The 12,872-nt window shown below is 39.3% G+C and overlaps 1 protein-coding gene across 1 annotated transcript; it reads right to left on the reverse strand.

Moving 5' to 3' along the window:
* Positions 1–1,424: 1,424 nt before the first annotated feature.
* LOC115741321 (paired amphipathic helix protein Sin3-like 2) lies at positions 1,425–12,635 on the reverse strand. Its single transcript, XM_030675185.2, has 22 exons — positions 12,231–12,635; positions 11,437–11,631; positions 11,173–11,353; positions 11,004–11,102; positions 10,641–10,814; positions 10,258–10,549; positions 9,339–9,475; positions 8,011–8,086; positions 7,898–7,927; positions 7,597–7,790; positions 7,356–7,510; positions 6,473–6,600; positions 6,108–6,362; positions 4,851–5,540; positions 4,643–4,737; positions 3,842–4,450; positions 3,660–3,760; positions 3,441–3,579; positions 3,214–3,360; positions 2,931–3,094; positions 2,131–2,242; positions 1,425–1,926 (listed from the first exon to the last, which is right to left on the reverse strand). The coding sequence occupies exons 1-22, from the start codon at positions 12,302–12,304 to the stop codon at positions 1,786–1,788; spliced, it is 4,188 nt and encodes a 1,395-aa protein (XP_030531045.1). The 5' UTR covers positions 12,305–12,635; the 3' UTR covers positions 1,425–1,785.
* Between the last annotated feature and the right edge of the window lie 237 nt (positions 12,636–12,872).

The following is a 12,872-nucleotide window of genomic DNA, read 5'->3' on the forward strand; positions in this document are numbered from 1 at the left end:
CTCCTACTCGAATCATTTCACTGAAATTATAGGCTCATGAATAGTGTAGCTTCAACCATTTAAATGCATCTTCCGGTGAAATTGTCTGCGCGATTGGACAGGACTGTGCTGGTGTAGTTTAAGTAAGAATATCATCTCGATGATGGTCTCGTATCTAAATTCCCTGCCATTGATCTCTCTACCGATATTATGCAATCACTGTTGATAGAGGTAATATACAAGCTGTAAACTTGTTTGGATCAGTAAGCTCGAGCGATGGCTTTTAAACGTTGCTTAGTGAAAGTGGCCTATGCACCGCAATTCCTTCCTATTACTTGGACATGGTGAGGCAAGGTGATGAAAATTTTCTTTTGCTATTGAATCGGGCCATTGACGAACGGTGGCAGATGGTTGCGATATTAGGTTGTTCCATATGGGTGCATTCTAGTCCATGTTCATGGCTTCCATGCAACAAGCATGAAGTGAAGCCGACTTAAGAGTAGATCCTAAACATCCGTTAATGACCCCCGCTCAAGTGGTCTTTGGTGAACTGGTATCCATCCAATTAACTCGTGTTATTTCTCTCTCTCTCTCTCTCTCTCTCTCTCTCTCTCTCTCGATGGTTGGGTTAAAGGCAGGTGGATGTGCACAATCAAAATCTAGTTTCTGTCTGAATCACGCTTGCTCCTCGCAGACACAGAACATAATGGCTGACAAACCACTTGATCTGGAATATGATTGGGTCTTGCATTGCTGTCTTCCTCGTGCTAATGGAGGCAGCCGACACCGTCACTGGTCCTTGTTTGGTGCTAGACAATGCGACCCACAAATTGTCCCAGCTGAGTTTTTTCTTTTTTTATTCTCCTTTTTGAAACTGACTTAATTTCATGTCAAGCGTCGCTCTATTTTGTACTCGTACATACCGTTGCCCCTGTAGGCGAACGTTCGAATCGAACAAGTCATTGTTTCGCTATTCATTCAGATTGTTCCTCAGTTCTTGGGCAGTTCAATAGTCCTGCTTTTCTTCCCTTTTCATGCACGAGCATAATGTTGGATCCCAAGGTCGAAGAGTCGAAATCTTTTTACCGAATTTAACTCAACTAAATTGAAGAAGCATGCGTAGCTCAAAGACACCTATTGAAAGCCCTTTTGAGTATAGCAGATTTTGTTTTCATTTTACCTCTTCTTCAAACTGCACTCCAACTTATGCACTCCGAGAGGGATTCATCGGTGCGTGCTCATCACTAGTAATGCGAGATTCCGTGATCAGCCATCGTTTATACTTTGATGCAATAACATATACGTCTTTGAGGAGAAATGGACAAATACCTACAGGTTGTAAAGTTGATTCACTTGTTTTACTTCTTTTGTGGAATTTGCATCTTTATCTTGATGTTAATGAAGATTTCTTTCCGACAAAAAAAAAAAAAATCATTTCCTCAATCTCATGCAACGGAGGCAATGTTACATTATCGCAAGAAACTCTGATTAAAATTGGAAAATTTCATGAATGCAAAATCTCATAAATAACCATTTCTACAGGACATGAAAGAACTATTTACACAACCCACAAGATGTTGCAACCCCATCCCATCGGCCCCTTTGGTCTTCGTCTAGTTAACATCGGCACGCCTTTTCCGACTCAGGAAAGCCAAAGCTCTCCAGCTTTAGATTGCCAATGATAATTTATGCTAATCTGAAACAGCACAGTGGTGCTTTTTGTGCGTGTACAGCAAACAGAGAACAGCAATTGGAGTTTTTCGGCATTGTGCTGACCTTGTGAAGGATTGCAAATACGCCCTATTGCTATGATGATGACAAGAACCTGTGGAACTTTTGTATTTTTGCCAGATTGTAAGATGAAGCTGCGAATCCTGTGTTTGAAGAACCTTTTCTTTTCCGTCTTGGACGAAAGAAGAGATCCTCAGTATCCAGGACGTATGAGATCTGCAAACAATAACCGACATTTAGAAGCAATACCCATTGGAAAACAAGAATATGCGCATCTGGTGAAGGACCAGAGGGGTTCATAACTACTTCTCTACTAGTTCAAAAAGAAACACAAATGTCAAAGGCCAATCACCATAATTAGAACAAGAAAAATTAAGAAGCTAATAAGCCACACCCACACACATGATGACGTTAATCTACCTTCGATGAGTTGCAAGCTATCTTGCATTCCAAACCATTGATGATTCTTGCACCTTCCATGACCATACACGAAGCAGAACATTCATCCAGACTCGCATATTTCCGTTTGTTTCTGTCGATCAAAATAATGAGAGCAAGCATTTAGTGAAAACATCCGTATTTCCCATTCTTATCCAAATAGACCAGCTATATTCACCACCTTCAAATTGTAAATTGCTCACAAGTTTTGTCGAAGATAAAATAATTCTTTCGGATCCAATTCTATCACAACTTTTAAGGACAGAGTCGACGAAAAAATGACCACAACTAACTTCACCGGTGAACCTTCTTCAATATTTTCAAAATAATATGGGATGTGCAAAATGAGATACCACAGATATTATCAAGGAGTGTTTGAAATGGTAGGGGCACAGAATTATTCCACAAGGCCACACAAAGGTATAGAGCAATTTAGGAATTCATCAACAGCCTGAAGAGCTCTATGGATATTAGAGCACTGGATATTAGAGCACTGCATGGACCATGGAAATTTACTAACTTTGGTTCGAATAAAGGAAGTCTCACTAAAACTATCTTATTTCTACTGGAGATATTCTGGAGTTTGGTAGGACAGCATCCGTAGACAGCTACACAAACAGAAAAGAAACAAATGGAGTTTCGGTAGGATAAGGTAAAACCGGCCTATTCACTAGAAATGTCAGATGTCATCAGAACTTGTTTAGGATAGGCATAGATTAGTCACTACAAATGTTAAAGTAGTGGGAACTTGTAAGCGCCAGTATCAGGCCTTTTATTACTACCTTAGCAAAAATGTGTCATGCAGCTTCTTTTTGCCAGGAAAAACTGAAAGGAAGTCATTGTACAGATAATCAGCAAAGTTAGGGTCTATTGAAATTGCAAAAACCTCAGGCTTTTCGCTTATACTGTCCATCAGCTGGATGGACATACGAGATGGAGAGGACGACTGCAAGGAAATAAGAAAACAGATCATAAATGTTTGGCCAAGGAAAAACAGTTAATTAATGGAAGGGAAACATAATTCCGTACAGTCAGCAATAAAACAAGGCGCTGCAAAATACTTACAAATTCCAACCGATATATGTTTTCCTCGTGGAGAAAGATACGAGTGTTTTCATAATACACGGGATCAATTAGCTGTTTCCGAGATTTTTCATATTCATACAATTGAAGGAGCTTGTTGTCCATGTCCTCACTAGCTACAGTTTGAAGCTGCAACAAAAACTACAACTGTGACATAGGGAAAAAACCAAGGTGGAAGATAATATAGAAAAAGATTGAGACAAACAAACCTGCTTGACCAACTTGTATATTAATTTGTCCAACGTAAATAGAATGTATGAGTGATTTCCAATGATATCTCTGCATGCATCTTCAAATTTTGCATTTTCAAGAGTTCCATCAAGCAACTTGTAGAGGACAGACATGAATCTGCAATTCCGCACAGCCAGTATGAACATGCATCCAATACCTTTATTCTAACTGAAACTACATGAGCAGATTTTCCATACCTGGCATACAGATCTGAAGAAGATGAATCCTTCGAAGTTCTTCGCTTCATTTCAGCACCTAACGAGCTTGTTTTTGCTGACAAAATCCTTTCATAGAGAATCTGGTCAATGATACATACACTCGTTCAGGGAAGTCTCAAAAATCAAAACTGGATATAATAGAGCCTAATACCCATTCTTACTTGATGAAGTCTAAAAAGCACGTAGAAATTGTCATTTCCATAGAACAGCCGGGAATCTTTCCCCACTCCATTAAATAGAGGAGTTGTTACATGCTTTGAAAGGGGTTTCACTGAGGAAAGGAAGCGTTCTGAAAGGGGCAATGGGTTGCTATCTCCTCCAACAGAGTGTGCATCAGCAGTCCCCTCAGCCTCACCTTCACTCTCAGACTTACCATCGGCTTCATCACGCTCTAAATCATCCTCCTCTTCAGGCTCTTCATGGGAGCATGCATCTCCGGCAGAATCACTGCCTGAGACATCTCCACCAGTTTCAGAAACATTTTCACTGTCTTCATCATCAGCATCTGCACCATTGTCTCCACCATCCTGGCCAGCTACATGGTTGAGGTTACCTGATCGACCCTCTTGTCTGTCAATATGGTGCCTTGTCTCAGTTAGAGAGTTCGCTGCATACACCTCAAGGTTCTCCTCCTCAAATTCCTCGTTTGGTGATAACTCACCCTCTTCTTTTTCTAGTTTGGATGGTCCAACAGTACCCACTTGATTCCAGCTGATTTTCACGCTATCTTGAAGTATTCCATGAACACTCATTTTTCCAACAGCATTGCCCTGACAACAGCAAATCAAGCTATGACATGAACATGTCCTTCCCAGAAATGGGTGAAAAAGATGAGAAATTAAGAATTACATGACAGAAGGATTTGTGAGGTGTTAATATTTCGACAGATTTAAGTGGCAACAGCACTACTTTAGCATAGACAGATAAGATTATAATTAAGGAAAGAGGCAGCAAGATCATACCTCCGATAATGGTACAGAGTCCTGAATACCTTTGGATTCATGGTCTTTGTTGGCAGTATCCTTAGGATGGGAAGGAAGAGCATTGGAACAGGAACCTTGACATATCAAAAGCATTTTGTTCCCAGATAAATATCAAAAGCAACATTATGGGTAGATAACGTCGTCTAACTCCAAAAGATTAATATAATCCTACTGAATCAAGCGTTACCTGATATCGCCTCCACACTGATTCTCTCACGACTGTTCTCTGAAACAAGCGGCGGGGTGCACCCACATGTTTGTGCACTGGAGGTAACTTGAACATTGGAAGCAGCAACTTTCTCTGACAGATCCACATCCTTTGCTTCCTTCTCAGAAAGATGAGTATCACACACTGAATCATCTCTATCTGCACATTTTGAAACTAGACAATTGTTTTCTTTAGCAGAAGCATCTCCGTCGAGCAAAGCGGCCTTGCCGACACCTGCTAGTTCTGATGAGGCATTCTCGTCTGTGTTGTTCCTCAATTTTGACTGCAGGAAATTAACTTTGCCAGCATCAGCATCAGAGGTTTCTTCACTTCCTCTTCTGCTAGATGCAGTACATTTGATAATACTGCGCATTGCACTTCCAAGAATTTCAGCACCATCAGAGCCAGGAGGTCTAGAAGAAAATCCCAGCATTGGTTCCAGAAAGGTAGCCCAAAGTCGCATTACTTTATTAAACTGCTCTTTGGAGGAGCAAACCTCTTCGCAAGAGTATCGAACAAGTTTATACAAATCTTCAAGAACTTTTACATCAGAGTATTCAAACTCCAAATGTGGGACAATCGGTTGTCTACTTCCAGCAGCAATGGCAAGGAGAACATCATCCTCTTTTTGCTTCTTTTCTTTCAATTCTTTGATCTCAGCCACCAAAGCTGTGTACCAAGCCAAGTAGCCATTAGAGGAACAAAAAGCTACAACTACAGAACATCCAAGGCAATCTATTTTGAGAACCAAACAATAAATTAAATTCACGAGGAAACTTTAAGACCAGCCCTTACAATATACAGTCGACATAGAAAGCTTTCAATAGCATTACAAAAAATACCAGGAATTGACACAGGAGATAATCAACGACTATTTTATAAGAAGCAAGATCTGATAGTTTTTCCCCACTGATTTTAGTATTTCAAGGAAAAGTATAATTGATAAACACTATGCTCATGGGCAAAAAAGATCGACCTGCTAAAACGGGTTGTCTCATATGTGCTTTTAGAATATGGAGGCGACAACAATCTCTTGTGGGATAATTAAGAAGGATCCAGATGCTTCAAATATTAAACAAACACAATAACACTTCACCTCTTTGGATCATAAAAAAATGTGGACTGCAAAATCTGAATGCAATACAAAATATGCAAAGGAGAAGACGCTATTTCAAGGAAAAATCAGGCAAACAACCTTCCGCCACCAAAAAAATTCATTTGATGGTTTTGACTTACACTTTGTACTTAGGTTCTTTGAATCCTGCTGCTTGAAATAGAAGCTGCGATGATCAAGTGATTTGTAGTGGTTTTTAGCATAAATTTCAGCCCAAATCTTGTTAAAATCTGAACGACACCTTGTCCATTCTTCCTGTTTCTGCTTAAGGCGAACCAACATGACAGGCAACGCAACAGCAGGATTTTTACGGAGGATGTCCATTACATCCAGACCGTGGTCACCATATAGACGCTCGATGCATCGTAGATTGAGAGCTGTAAAACAGAATGCGTAAGAGAGCCAGTTGCTAGAGCTAACTATTAAAGTACTGAACTAGGCGGTACAAATCAAATTGAAGCTAAAAGACAACATATGACATACAGACCAGTGAAGTAACTTTCAATTTGAATAGGAGTCTCCAAGTTGTTAATATTCTCGTTGATGTTGTTCAAGACTTCCTCTGCCCGTTTTGCAGTGGAGCTCACAGATTCTAACAGCATGTCCAGCTCAAATCTGCAGCCAACAGAAAACACTCTAATGACCCTTGCATAATGAGTATCAAAAAGCAACCACTAGAAAAATCGTTGTTGCGCAATCTAGTCCACATTTCACAGTGGTTTCATGTCAATGATGAATTGAGAAATCATCTAGTAATACCAACACAAGATTGCAAAAAGCTTTCGCCTGAGTTATGTGCTTTGAGAAGGCCAGATAGTAAATAGGATCCATGGTGTCCTGGCCCTTTTAGGACTGTCCATGTTTGACCAGAACCTAAACTTGACTTGATCCTCACATATTTCCACTTGTAACACTTTCCGAAAACTTAGTCATAATTTTTCAGAAAAATTCTCAGAACAACTAACAAAGCAAAAGCAAAGACTTCATACATAGAAAGACAGACAAATTAATTGAATAATTGGTGTAGCACCCACTCTTCAAGTTCACTGATGTCCTCGTTCCCTTCAGTAATCTGTGATAACAGATATAAATATGGATAGCATGGAGGATATGATCTAATCTAAGTCCTATCCATAGTGTGATCATGCAAAGAAAGAATGACCACACAAGGTCAAGAGAAAGATACATAGCGTCCTGAGTTGCCACATGAACCAGCCCCACTTCAATTTCAAGCTACCATGATGTAGCTTTTACAAAGTCAAAAATATGGATGGCACGTTGATGTAGATGACCAAACAAGGACATCTTATTATGCAAAAATATGTACCATGTATGGGCAAAATGCGAGAAGAATAATCCAACATTTGTACCTGTCATCTTCACATCTGAATAAACTTTCTTCATACTGATTCCTGCGCATATGTTTGAACGAGTAATCCTCACTACCTGACGTCACGGATACCCAATGGTCATTGAGTAGTTGAGCACCAATCTCTGATCTCTGGCTGACTGAAGGTATTGGATACTGCAGAACACCAAGCAGCAACCAGGTGATGTTAAAATATGAACTTCTATAAACAGCAAAGCTAAGAAAAGCAAACCATTTTATACATCATCTGGTAGAAGCCGGTAACTTGGGGTACAGCGTTGACAATTAGACAAGTCCAGCTCTTGAATGGATTTGAACATATACTTGTCTTTGCATCTTTCCTTATCTCTGGCTCCGTCATTCTCGCGCTTATGTTCTTTATCTTTATCCTCTGCCTTTGCTGTCCAGGACATGTGCCCATCAGTAGAGAGCGACCCTACATCCAGCAAGCAACCATCATCAGATTTTGCTACAAAGAGCAAACATACAAAATGTGGCCAAAAATCCATTCGAAGATGAGAGATGGATAGAGGCATTACATACTTTTACTCACAATACCAGCAAGAAAGCCATCTGGAAAAGGAGACTCGTTAGTAATCGAAATTACTCCATAAACATGTAGACGAATTATATAAATAACAAATCTCAAGAACTACCGCTATTCTCGCAGCGCTCCAAAAAGCCATTGAATTCTTCCATGAGATCAGGATACTTTCCAAGCAGATCTGTCACCTAAGGAGTAAATCAAACATGTATGAACAAAATAGTTTTCTATGATACTGGAGAAGTCAAGTTATTCTACAACAAAGGAGAGGTCCATGAAAACTCAAGGGCGGGGGGCAACTTCAATATAAACAGTTTATTCCTGAAATCAAGTTCAATACATGTAACAAATCAGTTCGTCAACATAAAGTTCGATATATATCTATATACATATGTGAAAGTTTAATTAATAATCGTCTATTAAAGAATGGTGACTTTACATTTGGTGACAAATGAATGAGTTTCAGTTAATGAAAAGGTCATTCTTTCAAGTTTAGGAGGATTATGAAGGGAATTTACTAAAACATGATAGAAATCATTCTTTCAAGAATCTCAAGACTGAAAGAAAAGAAAAGTCAGAACAGAAGAATCTAACACCACTCATACAAAGGGCTATAAAGCCAAAAAGAACTAGACCAACATATAAACTACATATACACACACCACATGAATTATAAACAGGAAAAAAAAAAAAAATTCAAGCTCACGCATCACCAGATAATCTATGAGTGTGTCCACTTCCATATGGATTTCGTCAATTAATGTGGAATACATGTTCTTGAAGTTAACGAATGAGTTGAATAACGGAGACACTGTATTTAGCATTTCATAAGCCCAACGTAATATACAGACAAGCAGTATAGACGGCCAAAGGAGAATATTGGGTTCTTTGTTAACTGATGGTTCTGCACAACAATGGAAAGCAATCGACAAACATACGTGAACATTAACATTCTCAAGAAATTAACAGATAACGAATCCACCGATTGCCATTTGTCGGTAACTTTGCAATAATAAAATCTCATTAAAAACAAGAGGAGTCTTTCAGATCTTTTAAATCCCATAGTTCAACATAAGAGAGGGTTGCTCTTCCAGTAGTCTCACACATTCTCAAGATTAAAATTACTGTTCTGCAAATAATATGTAGCACTGCAAGCATATCATCATTGTGGACCTGAAAATATCAAAGGGTATCGAAAATAATTAATGGGGAAAGATTGGATCCATTTATTATAAAACGGACCACATGTTAATAGTTTGAATCCTTAATTGTTTTTGCATGTTGTGATGGAAAAAAGCATTTATGCAAAGTGCCCAAGTTTCAAATTACCTTATCAATCAAACCAGAATGACCTTCTTATAAGCAAAGGAGTTTAAGAAGCACAGGTAGACTGTTGCATACGGACAGAGAGAGTGGTCTCGAGCTACAGAAAACACATACCAAGCTTTGTAAGTCGTTTTTCCTTATAATTCGACTGCTGTACATATGAAGGCACTTCAAGAAGGCCTGATAATCTTCTGAGCTGCACAATCTCTCCTTGACTTTTTCACAGAAAATGAATCCTTGGTTATACATGCCTGCCACAAATTCATGGTGCAAAATGAAATAGAAGCAACAAAAACACATTAATAATGAACTGGACTAAAGAAGCATGATGCACATATTGAAAGGTCTAACTTTTAAGCAAATAGACCAGGAAAAAAACACAGACAAAGCATAAGGATACATTTGAAAGTACAGCCAAAAGTAGATATCATGTCAACAAAAGGAAACCGAGCACACTGGAACAAGTTCCCGTGCTAATCCTTTTTTAAAAAATCACTTGCAAGAGAGATGAGACACCAATTTTGAAGTGAATTTGTTTACCTTTAGCAGTGGCTCCCGTAAAGCTACATTTAACATAGAAGACAAATAGCATACCCGACGCCACATCTGACTCTTTACATGTAAAGGTAGTTCATACAAGGACATTTAAAATCATCCAAGATGCCAAAAGTGCATTGATAAAGCAACAGATTCAGAGAGCTTAAATTACAACGAACACCAACATAGACAGAGATCTACACTAGCAGTGTCTCCCAAAGTTGGAATAAGTTGTATTAAACCGCACCTCTTCTATACAGATGTCTCTGAAGCACCATGCATAATTTTCACTAAAGAGGATGAAATAAAGAGGTAATTGACCAAAAAATTTATATGTACTTCTATCCATCAAAATAATGTAGATAAGATGATAGACAAATGAAAACTACAACCAAAATTGCTTAGGAATAAAGCTATTAGATCTATTTAACAGAATGGCAAAAGAATTGACAAGATGCAGATGCTATTGCATCATATGATTGCATATGTCACTTACTCTTTTGAGCATCCCTCTCTTCACTTAAAGAATTCATTCCATAGTTTTCAACCTTCCTTGCAGATTTTCTTTTGTCGGGAAAGCGCTGCGAGTTGAAATCCCTGCTAGTGTCATGCTCAGACTCTCTATCATCCACTTCACGGTTTCTCCTGTCCCTGTTATCCTTCTCAAAACGCTTTCTTTGATCCTTGTGTACCTTCATCATTGCTTTATCATCGTCCATATCAGGACGATCTACATTTATATCATTCTCAGCATGAGCATTGATAATCCTATCTCGCCGCGCTCGTTGCTGACCAAAAGAGGAAAAGGGAAACCATTATCTTGTGCGGCAGTACATTCATGAAGGAGCATCCAAACACAAAAGGAGGCAAAACAATTACCTTATCCATTTGCATTTGCCGCAAGGTTGGTGTAGCAGAGCCACGTTCGTGTTGACGCTGAAATGAATTCCTGGCATAAGGAAAGTTGTGCGCGGAGGCCGTTGCTGAATTATCAGGCAAGAATTTGGTGAACTCCTCGAGTAAGTCCGGATGGTCGCCAAAAAGGTTAGCAACCTGCAGACATCACAAACAAAAAACAAACCAGAAGATAACCAAAAGGAAAAAGTTATGGTACTGCAGACCGCGCTAATAGAATTGAGCCTACATATTACAGCAGGAGCTTCTGATTATATAAAACTTGTGAAATTCTGTCACGGAACCAAAATATTCTGTATTACACGAAGCACAGGGAACTGCATTTACCTCACTGTAGACCTCATTAATGTCCTTGTGCTCCTTCCGGTACTTATTGAGGATGTCCAAAAATGATTTATAGACATGCTCATCATTTTGGAACCGTTTCTGGAGCCACGAGACGCAATATCAGAATTTGATTGTGCCCCTCCAGTAAAAAAGACAAATCATTCTATACCTTGATCTTATTAACAAAAGAGATGGCTTCTTCAAATTCCACATTCTTTTTCGTTGGTGTTTCATCCTCGTCCGGGGATATTTCAAATCCCTTTGGCAAGAAAGTGTTAAATCCCAGAATTAATTTGTTATGCCCTTTAAATAATTCCTTTACTCTTGCTATGACTCCCGTAGTGTCAGTCCTGCAAGATAACAAAAAGTACGTGAATGAGCAGCTGTTAAACCTTTACTAATTCTATCGTCACCAAGATGTTTATGCTTGTACCTTTGAGCCTTGAAATCTTTCATAACCTCAAGGAACATGTCGTACTTTTCCCTCTGATCTTGAAACATATCCTTCACTTCCTTGAGGTATGTCAATGCGTCATTTGTGGTTAGTTTCTGTGATGCACTACCTCCACCTACAACCCCGCCTCCACCCTCCATAGCTCCCGTTCCCGTTACTTGGGATTGCCCATAGCTTCATCACAAGAAAACATTAAATCATCAACTGGAAATAAAATCTCTTCAGAAAACAAGTACAATTCCAAACCTGTCCCGTAGATATATTCGGCATAGTTTCATTTGTATCACAATTAGCAGTTTTAGGAATACATCCCTTTCACATCTCACAAGAGGTGAAAAAACAAAAACAAAAACTTCCCCGCAAAGAGCAATTCTAGGTAAATTTTGCAGATGTACACAGTCAGGCATAGTCAACTGATCTCAATCGGAGGTAAGATCCCGAAAATATTCAAGCTTGGGACTTGAAGAAGCTTGGACAAGCTTATTATCACATCTAATGAGGTCTCACAAAGCAAATTACATCTGAAAGTGTAAGTTCGACCTAAACAGAAAAGCGATCTCCATGTGGGTTAAATTCATCCCAGGAAAAAATTGCAAGGACGTGTCTCAGACATCTTGCAATCCTGACGACATAGACATAATCCAAATGCATGAACCAGTAAGCTCGTCCAAACCAACCCACGAAGTGGACAAAGATTGGAAATTTTTCAATCCCGACGGAACCGAACCGGCGTGAATTATACGGAAGAGAAAAACAAACAGCCAAAAACTCACTACTCTCCACGTGAAGAACCGAAAGGACGTTTGAATTGAGAACCAGGGTAAACGTCATCTCTCGTTCTCTTCATTCCTGCACAACTGAAGCAAACCCAGAAGGCTTAATCTGTCGCCTTCTCCTCCAAGCGGAAGACAAATCACTGGAACGGGAATTGAGGCCCGGAATTCGAAGAGAAACCAACACCTTGTGGGTCTCTCGAATTTTTATCAGGCTAAGTGAGAGAATGAGCAGATCTCGAACAGAGAGAGAGAGAAGGGCAAACAAAGTCTGGAGCTTTTGATCGAGAAGAGAACATAGCACAACATTTATGTGCTGCCTCTCGCTTTTATGTGCCTAAGGAAGGAGTATACTTGCGAGGAAATTTTCTTTCGAGAGCACGACGGAGCGAGAGAGAGAGAGGAGAGGCGCTTGCTGGCTTTTGTATGGAGAGAAAATTTCACTTGTTCGTTTAAGCAAAAGCCCATCAAGTTTAGAATTCGCAAAAGGTTCCCAAAAAAAAAAAAAATTAGCATTTGCAACTATTCCACCTTAGAAATTTAAATTTTCTTACCCGTGAGTGATTGGCCAAAGTGTCAAAGGATCACTTTTTTTTTTCCTCCTAATATATTGTTAAAGCCGCCGTGATGGGCCCGCTAATC

Source organism: Rhodamnia argentea, chromosome 8, assembly GCF_020921035.1.
Source record: "Rhodamnia argentea isolate NSW1041297 chromosome 8, ASM2092103v1, whole genome shotgun sequence".
Taxonomy (NCBI): domain Eukaryota; kingdom Viridiplantae; phylum Streptophyta; class Magnoliopsida; order Myrtales; family Myrtaceae; genus Rhodamnia; species Rhodamnia argentea.

Excerpts from the sequence above, each read along its gene's own strand:
- LOC115741321 (XM_030675185.2), bottom strand. The coding sequence starts at position 12,304 with ATGAAGAGAACGAGAGATGACGTTTACCCTGGTTCTCAATTCAAACGT. Across the intron at positions 3,580-3,659 it reads TCTTCAGATCTGTATGCCAG|ATTCATGTCTGTCCTCTACA; the intron begins GTATGGAAAATC and ends GCGGAATTGCAG. Across the intron at positions 2,243-2,930 it reads CATGACACATTTTTGCTAAG|AAACAAACGGAAATATGCGA; the intron begins GTAGTAATAAAA and ends TTTGATCGACAG.